Consider the following 12,558-nt stretch of genomic DNA (forward strand, 5'->3'; position numbering starts at 1 on the left):
CTTGCACAAGAACTCCTCTGATGGCATAATCTGAGGCGTCCGTGTGAACTTCAAATAGAAGGGAGTAGTTTGGCAACTGCAATGCGGGTTCCTCCATCACCGCTCTCTTCAAATATGCAAAGGCTTCTTGACATTTGCTTGACGACTCCCATGAGCGGTCCCTTTTCAGCAAATCAGTCAGCGGCGCAACCCTCCGCGAGTAGCTTGCAATGAACCGCCGATAATAGTTGACAAGTCCCAAAAATAAAATGAAGTTCTGTCACCTTCGAAGGGACTTGCCAATCATGAATGGCACGGACTTTCTCCTCGTCCAAGTGAATGCTTCCTCCGCCAACTTTGTGTCCAAGGAACATGATTTCCTCTTGTGCAAAATAGCACTTCTCCTTGTTCACATAAAGGGAGTTGTCCCTTAGCACTTTGAAGATGGCTTTGAGATGTTGGATGTGCTCTTCCAACGTATTGCTGTACACCACGATGTCGTCGAGGTAGACCACCATGAACTTGTCAAGGTACTCATGGAACAGCTGGTTCATAAGTGTACAAAAGGTTGCAGGGGCATTCGTCAAGCCGAATGGCATTACCAAGAATTCGAATGCATCATAACGTGTCACACACGTTGTCTTTGCTTCATCACCTTCCGCAACTCTGACTTGCCAATACCCCGACCGCAAGTCTAATTTGGAGAAGTACCGTGCTCCTCCTAGTTGATCAAACAAGTCCGCAATGAGAGGGATTTAGTACTTGTTCTTGATCATCGCTTTGTTCAAGGCGCGATAGTCTACACATAGTCGTAGACTTCCATCATGCTTCTTTTGGAATAGCACCGGCGCCCCAAACGGTGCCTTTGAGTTGCGGATCAACCCGCCTTTAAGCAACTCGTCAAGTTGCTTCTGAAGTTCCACCAACTCCGGAGGAGACATGCGATATAGTGCACAGGCTGGAGGCTTTGCCCCTGGCTCCAATTCGATCTTGTGATCCATCGCTCGCCGAGGAGGCAAGGTCTTTGGCAATTCGGGCGGTGTCACATCCCCAAACTCCTTCAAAACCCTTGCGACCCCAAGAGGAATTGGGCCATTCTCCAAAGGATCCGCCTCAAGCTTCAAGGCCGCCAAGAATGTTTGCTCACCCTTCTTGACACCCTTCTTCAGCTGAAGTGTTGAAAGTTGCTTTGTCTCCTTTGTCGTCGTCTCCGCCATCGGGATGACATAAGGGGACTCATCCCCCATCATGCAAAGAGCATTAAGAAACAGCATTGGCACTCCTCTCGCCGTTTGCAGAAATTCCATCCCAAGAATGACTTGGAAGTCATCCAAAGGAACCGCCATGAAGTTGGCCTTGCCTCTCCAAGACCCAACCACAACATGCACATCCTTCGCTTGTCCGGCGATCGGTTGAGACTTCAAATTCACCGTCTTCATTCGACTTGAGTCCTTCGAAAAGAGCAACCCAAGTCGTTGTGATTCATGGTCCGCTATGAAGTTGTGAGTGGCACCAGTGTCAACCAACGCCTTCGTCGACTTTCCATTGAGCTCAATGTCGACGAACATTAGCTCGTTTGGCTTTCGGTTCTTTGAAGGCAAAGACTTTCGCTTCTCCCCCACTTAAGCCTTGAGTGCGTTTAGAAGCCGCAATGCCCCCATGCGAGGGCCCTCCATCGACTTCTCATCGTCGCTCTCCCAACTTTGCTCTTGGGCTTGCACTGCATTGAGCAACTTTCGTTGCGGGCAATTCTTCACAAAATGTGGCCCTCCGCATAGGAAGCACCCTTCCTCGGGACTCTTGTTCGGCTTCGCACCCTTTTGCCATAATCCCTTCTTTTCGCTTTGCATCACCCCTTTGCCTTTCGGCCTATGGGGCTTTGCATTGCTCATTGAAGGTTTCTTCTTTCGATTTTTAGGGGTTGAATAATCCTTCAAGCGCTCTGCCGCAGCTTGGGCTACCGCTAAGTCAGGAATGTCCTGACGTCGCAAATTTGTGCCCAAGGTTTCAAGCCTTCTAAGAAGTGAAAAAGCTTGTCCTTCTCCGACATGTCCCGAATGTCCAGTATAAGCGTTGAGAATTGTTTGACATATTCTCGAATCGACCCCGTTCGTGTGAGATGTCGCAAACTCCGTCTTGTGATGAACTCCACATTTTTAGGAAGGAACTGCACCTTCAGCTCCCGTTTTAAATCCTCCCAAGTATTGATGTTGCAGCGGCTCCAGTCGCACCACCCGAAAGTATTGCTCAGCATCGAAAAAAAAGTTCTCCAACTCTTTGGCATCCCTTGCGCCCTTGTAGCAGCGCGGTTTCGGCACTCTGGCCCTTCCAGAATGTCCCTCTGCTTGTGCGGCGGGTTGCACGGTGCTCATGGCTCGCGTGAGTACTGTCACCCTTGCGGAGAGGTCCGCTAGCTGCTCTTTGAGATGTTGGACAGCTTCTTTGGTGTTGTCTCGCAACGTTTCGACCTCATCGTCTATATGTTGCTGATACAAGCGATCCACCCTATCACCGAGAGTGTATATTTGAGCAACATTAGCACTCAATTGCGAGATGTGTGCCTCCATGTCGTCAAGCCGCTCCCTGTTACTTCGATGCCTTTCAGAATCACTTAGATGGGTCTCCGTAATCAGCACTGGCACTGCTGGTCCTTTGCCCAAATCTGTTGTATTTGCCGCTTGACTTGTCTCTCCGCCTTGCTTATGGTGCCCCATTTTGCAAGGATGTTGCTCTTGTCGACCAGCTCTGATACCACTTGTCACGGACTAAGTCTTTGAGATAGACAATGACCGCGCGACGCTCAACTTCCAAGTAGCAAAGTTAAGTCAGTCGTTCGCTTCACAAGCGATGCACCTGTTTTTGGATTGCGACAAAGCAAAGACAAGCAAAATACAATGTTTGGCAAACAAGATTGCGATTCTCTATTGATTGGAAAAGAAGTTACAAGACATGCCAACAACATGAAATTTAAAGCGGCATGATAGCCATCGAGGGCAAAATGAACACCATTGAACCAGTGGCACTTCGGTTGCGAAGCTGGCTCACTTAATGGTTCTCGATAGTTCTCCTATACTACTAAGTATGAGCACCCCCAATTCTGCAACCCGAGGGGTTCAAAGGTCTTATGGGGCATTACGTTTTGAAAGTAAGCCCCATTTGAGTTTTGGCCCATGAGTTTTATAGGCATGTGCGAAGAAAATCCCAAACTAGTGTTGCGACGACACTAATATTGTGATCCCAAGGTTGCTTCGCAAGGAGCTCTTGAAGGAAACCAAAATACACTCAAAAACATGCAAAAGACATGGGATTGGCATCCCATTTACAGACTCAAGAAGCGAAAAATACAATAGGACCGACATTGCGAACAAAACGGTCCTAACAGGAGGCTCCAGGGAAGGTGTCGGTATAGAGAGAGAGAGAGTAGAGTGAGAGGGTGGCCGAGAGAGAGAGAGATATTTAAAGAGAGAGAGAGAGAAGGCGGTGGAGGAGGAGTAGTGGCGGCGCGGGGGCCGGCTGCAAGCAGCGGCCGCGGGCGCGAGGCGGCCCTCCATGCAAGCTGCATGATATGGGCACGAGGCCGGCCACAGTGTGGCCGGTCGCGTCGTGCCCAAATTTTTTTTTTTTTAAAGATTGGGTTGTTACATTTTAAGTTTAGACTTTTTGAAGAAAAAGGTTTTAAACCGTCCACATAAGAAGGATAAATGTGAAGGAAGAAGAAACCCTAACCTTTTTCTCGTCAGATAATAGTGTAAAAAATAAATAAATAAAATCTTAATCTTGTTAGTATTCTACTATACATAGATTATTTGCTTATTTGTAGAAGATGACAATTCGAAGTTGCTTATCTTCGACTACGTGGAGATTCTTTTTTGCCCTTTTTCATTAGAAAGTTGCTTAGCTTAAGATGATTTTATTTTAATTCAATGTGTTATTGTGTTTATAATGACTTGTACTAGTAGAGTTTCAAAAGTAATTTAAAGATATTTTATTTTACAATCTTATTTATTTTCAGAGTACAATGTGTTCTATATTATTAGATAATAAAATTTTATATAATTATAATGTCAAAATAATATTTATGAAATACAACTGAGCAAACACTTATAAACTAAAAATATTATTATAAAATATAATAAGTTAAACATATGTTTAATAAATACAATATTATAAAATATAATTAATCAAACAATTAATTTGTTTCTCTAGATACAACATATATGCCCCTAAATTATTCAGTGATTCTTCAGTGAATTGATGATAAGATAAATTTATTTTAGTATTAAGTTTAGTGGGGGAGATGGGAACGGTAAATAAAATTTTTAAACAGGCCTATTTTATTTATAAAAAAAAAACATCTAGTATTAGGCGTCAAATTTTATAGTTGCTAGAGAAAAAGGTATTATATTTTGGGGGAGTATTGCTCTAGTGCCAAATAGATTATGTTAGAAGTAAATGGCAACTATAAAGATAATATTATTTTGTATATTATTATTAATTTTCTTTTTCTTTTTAAATAAATTGAGAGGCCCACTAGGAGGAACCGCAACCCATCGAATAAATATCTTAAAAAAAAGGAAAAACAAAATAGAAAAATAAAAAGGAAGAGGAAAGGATAGACTTCATAGCATTTAATATCCATCAAAGTAAGCAACGGTGTGGATTCCGAGACGGTTCTCCAATTCCACTGTTGAGTTTAGAATGGCGATGGCCGATGGAGACCTTCCGGTTCGAATTAGATGGCAGTGGGAAAGCGGGAGTGATGGATAAATATCCCCTTAATTAGGCTTCCCTCTTCGTGCTCTTACATTTATAGGAGAGTGGTCATGGCGGAATTGGGACCGGAGGTCGATAGGATCTCATTCGGGCTTCTTTTATAGGAGAGAGGATAGGAGAGGAGAGGAGAGGAGAGGAGGAGAGGAGACATGATGATGTCGGCGGGGACGAATCTGGTGATGACGGTGATCGGATTCGCGGTGAGCGCCATGTTTATAGTGTTCGTGTGCACTAGGCTCATCTGCGCCCGAATCCATCTCAGGGCTTCTCGGAGGTCGTTTCCCACCGCCTCCAGATCCGATTTCAGCAGCGTTAGTCTCTCTCTCTCTCTCTCTCTCTCTCTCTCTCTCTCTCTCTCGCGTTTTGAATCTTTCTTAACCTCTCCTTCGATCTATAAGAGATCTCTTACTGGTTTTTTAGAAGAAAACTCTTGCAAAGATAGGATTTTTATTCTCTTTTCCCTCAAAATTTTCTCCATATATTAATATTCCACATCAAAAACATCTCCTTTCTTTTTTCCACTGATGAGATCTCTCATGGATCAGCTGGAGCGCGGCCTCCATGGTTTAGAGCCTGCACTAGTAGCAAGCTTTCCGACTGAGAAGTTTGGGGATCAATTGTTTCAATCAGGAGAAGAAATCCAGTAAGTTGATTCGTTTTCCTTATCCTTGTTTTTCTCCATTTCATTTGTTATGCCTTCTTCCTGTTCTTTCTTTTCTGTGAGAATTTGACTCTGAATTTTGAGCTTTCTCTAACAAGTGGGTTTCCTTCTTTTATTTATATTCGTATATTTATCCGTTCGCCTTTTCATGCTACTGTTTGGTCCAATTGCCTGCGGTCATTAATTTCAGTTAGTTGAGAACTCGTGTCAAGATGCAACTTGAATTCGTATGTCATTATTGTGTAAACATCTGTTTTCCATGTAATGATTTTCTGGTAAGCTAGTTGGCTAGAGTCTGGGGAAGGTTTGTATATACTAATATCGTGGGAAGAAAGAAAAAGAAATTGCCTGACTGAAATCAGGGGCTGGTCCGTTCCAACAAGAAAGGAAAGGTGCCATGAACTTTCTATCTGCTATCTGTCAAAATTCTTCATGATCCACCTATTGTCTATTAGCCGACATCAGTCTACTCTCTACCTAGTATCTACTGATGACTTTTGAAATTTATCTCATGCTCGTCAGCCACTTGATATACCTTTTTCCCTCTGCAGAACCTGATACATCTTTTCTCCCTCTTCACTTCTCTAATTATGTGTTCTAAACGGAGTTTGAAGAGTTAATATCAAGATGAAAAGATCTTAGAATACTTCACGCAGCTTTTCCTTAATTAAGGTGAATCCTGGAGTAAAATGAGCATGGGGTTTATCAGATGATATGGCTACTAGATGAATTTTTGTTGGATCTTCTGTGAGCAAAAGGATTGAAAGGCATTTAGACTTGTATGATTGCTAAAAGTGTATTAGTACTTATAATGGGTAACATAGTATTTGTTATCCTAATTATTGTAGGGAACAAATCAAAGTTATATTTTAAGAAGATCATTGAGTCTAAAGTCTATAAGTAGGTTCTTTCAATTTTATAACAGAGAGGCTTTCTTTCTGATCCTGAGAAACTTTGCTTTTTGATGGGATAATCATAAAATTGAAGAGACAGGATAACTATTGGATGAAATATCGTTTCTGCATATCCGTAGTGTCCTTGGAGCTTGACCAACTGTTTTTATGAAAAGATGATTGAAATTCATAAATGAAGCCACAGTAAGCTAAAATCTGTTGGGAGCATAAGATTTAGATTTTGAAGGCATTCATGCTCTCTTGCCAGTGACTGATGATTCAAAATTTCTTTTATTCTTTTATTTTTGGGCATCCTGTTCTCTGAACATGTGTTTTTAACATGAATTCATTGCTCTCTTGAGGTTTCTGGCAATTGCTTTTAGTTTGGAAATTAACATCTTATCATTTGCCTTTATATATACTACCAGCAGTGTCTTTTACAAGATGTAGTTTCATAGAATCAGTGGAAAATGGTAGATTCTCGTTAAATCGTATAAAATGCCAATCTTTGATGTGAAATTGCACCTTATAGGGGATCTTGTTCGTAAACAATGTTAGGTTCATTAAGTTTTGACTCATGGGGGCATGCTGCTTGATATGGAAAAGACGGGAAATATCCAAATTAAAAGGTCAATCATATTAAGAGAAACAGAGTGTATTATATATTTACTCTGTGCGGCGCTTCCCTCTTAAGAATGAAAGAGGAAGGATAAACAAACAACGAATAGAGAGGGGAGTGAGAATGGATGATAAAGAAAATGAACCATTATCTTTAATTTAATGGCATCAGCATGGAGCTATATATTCTTAAATCCTTTTTGAATATCATGTGAACTGCAGGGTTTTATTTTCCTTATTGGCTCTTTCCAAGTCTTATTTTGGCCTGGTATAACTTTCTTATTGACTATTCATAAAGGAAGTTATACCAGCCAATATAACGGCAAGTAAATCCACAATGATGATGCCATCATGTCCTACAAGTCACTCAATGAACAATTCCAAGCTTTATATTTGGACGGAAATTCATGGTTTAAATGTCCAAATGACATTTTGGAGCACCTTTCTTTATTTCTCTATATCTTTAGTGCTCACTCTTTTCTATATTTATTTTTAACAGTTCCATATGGTTGTTTATTGTTACCCATTTTCTTATTTATTAGTTGCTTGAATACTGGCTATATCTAATCTGCATGTTTAATGTTTGGAATTGCCTCTTTTTAGATGTACGGTGTGTCTTGGGGAATATCAAGAGAAAGATGTTTTGCGCATTCTTCCTTATTGTGGCCACTCCTTCCATGTTACATGCATCGACATATGGCTAAAGCAGCATTCGACATGCCCTGTTTGTAGAGTTTCTTTGCGTGATTCTCCTGATAGGAGACGTGCAATGCGACCTGTCTACAGTGCTGCAATCAGATCCTTCTACTCTTCTGGACCTTTTCAGCCAGACCCATGTAACCATGCAGGCCATGATTCTTCAAGGGCAGCGGATAACCAGAGAGCAGAATCCACCCAAGAGCTTGTTTCTGAGCCACGTGGAGACAGCGGAAATGTTTCTACTGTTAGGGTGGTTAACGGCCCTACCAAAATAGTCTATGGAACAAGGGGAAAACTCATGGAGAGCCCATCCTATTCTTAGCACTTGAATGTTTACATGAAGTAGATAATTGCTGCTTGAGATCGCTTTATGTGATAAAGAGCCATTAGAAGAGATGTTAGTTTCTTGTGGCTCAAATGTACATATCACAAATTCCTTCAACTCTTTTTTAAAATTCGTCATTCACTTCCACAATCTGAGTTGAGGTTTCATTGTTCAGTTGCTCACTCTCTCTTCTCTATGTTTCTTTTTTGAGTTAGAGTTGGTAAGATCTACCATTTGATAACACAAGCAGTAGAACAAAACCATGTGCAATTGCTCAGCAATGTCAGGTTCTGTTTCCTTATCGTACCCTTAATTTTCTCAAGGAAGAACCTTTAATAGATAATTGATTCTTACTTTAAGGCGACTGGTTTAGATATTTGTACGCTGGATGTAATTTGTAGTTTTGTATTCTGTACATTATAGCTGATGTTGTCTGGTAGGTTGTTTCCTGGTTTCATGAATGAAACAGAGTGATATTTAACCTTTCATCAAAAAATTTATTCTTTTAAAAAGAAAATCTTAAAGGCGAATTCATTGGATTATGTTCTATTGTTCTATTGTTCTTTTATGTGAGAAAGCATGTATCTTGAGCTGTTGACTTTTAGCAAAATAAGTTGTTTGTCTTCGACAAGCTTTGAGACAGCATAGATGTGGATTGTATCCACCAAAACGCGTAGCATGCTTACATTATTTTTCTCATGTCAACCGTTACTGGCATTATCCAAGGACTTCTGCAATGTTCGATCAGGCAGGGTCAAACTCTGTTCGTTAGAATGCAACTAAAAAATCCACGAAGTAAGCATCTCCATCTCTGGATGATGCTAAAAGACAGAGTAGATTGGGTTAGTACAACAACAACAACCTCTCTAATAATAATAAAGAGAGGAATCTGCAAGACTGTCAACACAAACCGAGTCTCATCAGCTGAAGGATCTAAACACAAATGTATCACAACGCCCTGTGAGTTGTGACGTTCAGCCTGGTCTTTTTCGTGAGACAAAGTAAATGAAATGGCAGAAAAGATACGAAGACATAATAATAGTAGATTTATTATTCTCTAGTAAGACTCCTCGAACAGCATAAGATTGGAAGTACAGACAACTAGACTCAACTGGATACCGTAGCAAGGCCCTCAACTTATTAGGAAACTATTCAAACACCTGGAGGCACAGCAAAGAAACGAACTAAACTAGCAAGTCAGAAGCCTAGAAACCTTACCCTCGCTTCTATATCAATATTTATAGTCCTTGACATGTAGACTCTCCGAGACACCTTGTCCCTTGGCAGCGTCTCCCTTATATTCACCAAGAGTGGCCTCGGAGTTTGCCTTGCACCTGGCAAGAAAAGCAGCCCTTGCCTTGTCGATGTTGTCCTCTTTCCCAAGCCATGTCTTGAGTGTGCTCTGCTGCAAAGCACGCCCAAATGAGAAAGAGAGTGCCCATGGCTTCTTTCCCTTCAGCTTGTTCATTGCATTTAGGTTCAGAGTTGCCTCCTCCTCACTCTGACCACCCGAGAGGAAAACGATAGCTGGAACGGCTGCCGGAACAGTCCTCAGGAGAGTGCGGACCGTGTACTCAGCAACCACCTCTGGTGCAACCTTCTTCGCCTCTGATCCAGGAGTAACCATGTTCGGTTTCAGCAACGATCCCTCCAACAGAACATGGTGATCATTAAGTGCTTTGTAACACGCAGCAAGCACGCGCTCTGTGACTTCCGCACAACGGTTGATGTCATGAGGACCATCGACAAGGATCTCCGGCTCTACGATTGGAACCAGGCCATTCTCCTGGCAGATGATGGCATAGCGAGCTAGCCCACTGGCGTTCTCATTGATGGCAAGCTGAGATGGCTCATTTGGACTGATCTTTAAGACAGCACGCCACTTAGCAAAACGAGCCCCTGCCTCGTAGTACTTGGCACAGCGCTTGCCGAGGTCATCGTGGCCTTGAGAGGTAGTCTCGCCATTGGTCCCATAAAGCTCGACTGTGCCCTTGTCAACCTTGATACCAGGAAGGACGCCACCCTCCTTGAGGACTTCAACAAAGGGCTTGCCGCTAGCAGTCTTCTGGTAGAGGGTCTCCTCAAAAAGGATGACCCCGCTCAGGTACTGCAGAGCACCGGGTGTGCAAAAGAGGAGCTCCCGGAGGGCTCGTCGGTTGGTCTCGACATTCTCCACATTAATGCTGGCAAGACGCTTACCAATAGTGCCAGTGGACTCATCAGCGGCTAGAATCCCCTTACCAGGGGTGCCAATATAAGCAGCATTCGCAATAAGCTCGTCTGCCAAAAAAAAAAAGCCAAAATAGAGGAACATAGCAGTATAATCAACAGCCAAAAAAGCTAACAGTAAATTAGAAGCCCAAATTTCAGCACAAAGTACAAAGTTACAATCCATTAACGTACTAAACTAAAGATTCATATTCACAGTGCTGTCAGAACGATGCTTTAAGAAGGTATCTACTAGCAAAAGACACTAAAAATCCTTTTCAAGAAATATGTCACCTGCGTACGCGAAATATACAATTTTAATTTCCTCAATAGACTAACACACGCACACGAGAGAGAGAGAGAGAGAGAGAGAGAGAGAGAGAGAGGGAATTTTTTTTAATTCTCATTTTATAAGAGCAACACCAACTCAATCAAGGGCAGGGCACGCAAACACGAACAGCTAAAGCATGATCTTTGAAGACGTCAATGTTTTATCGAAATTCACAACAAGGACAGCTAAAGCATGAGGAACTCTGGTATGTATAGGAAAGAAAGCGGGAAAAATTTCTACAGAGTATTTATTAAGCAAACGCTTACATCATAACAATATGACAAACAATCCTACTCCAGTTGCAAACAGAAAATTGAGTTGTATGATTCTAAATAAGGCCCAGATGGATATATTAAACAATACAACTATCAAAATTAAAACAGCAGAAATTTCTATTTATCCGCATTCATGCAAACGGAGATAACATAGAATCTAAGGAGCAGAGAAAGATTGTATATATATATATAACACTAAAAAAAGAACAAAGCTTTGATCTTTCTTATGCCCAGTACAAGAGAATAAAAATAAAGCAGGAGAAATTAAGAAATTACCACGATATTTCCCACAGTAGGCAGACATGTTTGCTTCCCTCTGCTACTCTCTGGAGATGAATGGAGGAGGGGATAAAGTTTATAACAGAAGCAGTCGTGCTTGGGGATGAAGAAACTTCGGGAATATACCCACACTCATCATCTCTCTGATAAATCCACGTAGCAGGCCTACGTGCGATCTAATTAAAAGGCCACCGAAATCTACTGGACCAACTGATGGAACATTCTCACTCCTTCATTTCGATCTTATCTTCGGTCTCTTCCTCATTTATGTTATATTTGAAGCAATTTAAGATAGATGTGCTTTTTGCAAACCCATTAAATAAGTCGGCCCGTAGTTACTGTGTTATGTGGTTAGAAGGTATAAAGTTCTAAGTTTATTCTGGTTCTGAGCTTATCGGCATCTGCACTTGTTCTGACGACGGCCTAACAAGCATCAGAATTTGTAGCCAAGTGGGTGGGCATGATGAGAATACTTGAGAAGGTTGGGTTCGACAAGCTTCAATTGACTCGTTTTCGCTCTTTCAAACTTCCCACAGATCACATGATCTGCAGGAGATGAGATTGGAAGCCTACCGGAGATAACAAAATAAAATCATCATTTTATTGCACCGTAGTCCATCTTCTTCTTCTTCTTCTTCTTCTTTTTTCTTAAATTAATCTAAAATCTAGATCTGGGCCTATGTCTATCTACAGTCAAAAAGGTCTACGACGGATAGAGAGATGATTAGATCCGAATCACCAAATTCCAAGTGAAGCCGCTCAACTCCAAATGCCGTACGAATCATGTCAGTTTGGTGATAAAAAAGAAATATAAGCAATCCAAAGAAAGGGGGGCCTAACTTGCGATTTAATTTGATGGCCCTCACCTCACACAAAAGGGAAAATCGATTTGAGTATTTGTTATATTTCTTTAGGCGACCTTGTACCTTGAGTACTTTATTAATCTTCTTAATATCTTGGATTAATGCAATGGAGAATAGGACGTTTCTGGCATTACCTCTTGAGGATTCTTAGTATCAATCAATCAGTATGATGGTAGTAATTAATATATGGGATTTGTAGTTTACTTCATGCATGCGCACATTAATATATAAATTATAATCCAATCTCAATCATAGTAGCTCAATTAGTGATTTCGTGGAGAAAGATATTCTGCTCGAAAGCAAAGAGATCCTGTGTTCTCTGGCTACAAGGAAAGAGGAGAACATCTACAAAGATCGTGTACAAACATACATACTTTCCAGAATTTTCAAGCAATCCGGATTCCAAGTATGACTTGGGTCATAAACATACTATTGTTGCTTGGATTCATTAATATGCCCAAATCTATAAACGCTCTAATTCTACTTAATAAAGGTGATGACCAGAATAAATTAAGCAGATCTAGAGCAAACTCGGGAAGGGTGGAGAATGATGGATTATAGTTCGCGAGTTTCTTGATAAAATGACCATGGCCATTGTAGCATTAAAAGTTCTTCTTCAGGAAATAAAGAAGAAAGGGATGGCAATCTGTTGTA

The 12,558-nt window shown here is 41.3% G+C and overlaps 2 protein-coding genes across 2 annotated transcripts; one reads left to right on the forward strand and one right to left on the reverse strand.

Moving 5' to 3' along the window:
* Positions 1-4,612: 4,612 nt before the first annotated feature.
* LOC140794631 (RING-H2 finger protein ATL38-like) lies at positions 4,613-8,130 on the forward strand. Its single transcript, XM_073146734.1, has 3 exons — positions 4,613-5,063; positions 5,298-5,395; positions 7,528-8,130. Exons 1-3 carry the CDS (start codon positions 4,902-4,904, stop codon positions 7,943-7,945), a joined length of 678 nt encoding a protein of 225 aa, XP_073002835.1. The 5' UTR covers positions 4,613-4,901; the 3' UTR covers positions 7,946-8,130.
* An 851-nt stretch (positions 8,131-8,981) lies between these two features.
* LOC140794868 (fructose-bisphosphate aldolase 1, cytoplasmic-like) lies at positions 8,982-11,696 on the reverse strand. The gene is made up of 2 exons (XM_073147130.1): positions 11,039-11,696; positions 8,982-10,228 (listed from the first exon to the last, which is right to left on the reverse strand). Exons 1-2 carry the CDS (start codon positions 11,064-11,066, stop codon positions 9,180-9,182), a joined length of 1,077 nt encoding a protein of 358 aa, XP_073003231.1. The 5' UTR covers positions 11,067-11,696; the 3' UTR covers positions 8,982-9,179.
* Positions 11,697-12,558: the final 862 nt, after the last annotated feature.

This window comes from Typha latifolia, chromosome 9 (assembly GCF_019914945.1).
Source record: "Typha latifolia isolate L0001 chromosome 9, TyphaL0001v2, whole genome shotgun sequence".
Lineage (NCBI taxonomy): Eukaryota > Viridiplantae > Streptophyta > Magnoliopsida > Poales > Typhaceae > Typha > Typha latifolia.

Coding starts and splice junctions, on each gene's coding strand:
- LOC140794631 (XM_073146734.1), top strand. CDS start 4,902: ATGATGATGTCGGCGGGGACGAATCTGGTGATGACGGTGATCGGATTC. Junction 5,064..5,297: donor CCAGATCCGATTTCAGCAGC/GTTAGTCTCTCT, acceptor CTCATGGATCAG/CTGGAGCGCGGCCTCCATGG. Junction 5,396..7,527: donor CAATCAGGAGAAGAAATCCA/GTAAGTTGATTC, acceptor GCCTCTTTTTAG/ATGTACGGTGTGTCTTGGGG.
- LOC140794868 (XM_073147130.1), bottom strand. CDS start 11,066: ATGTCTGCCTACTGTGGGAAATATCGTG. Junction 10,229..11,038: donor CTACTGTGGGAAATATCGTG/GTAATTTCTTAA, acceptor TTTTTTTGGCAG/ACGAGCTTATTGCGAATGCT.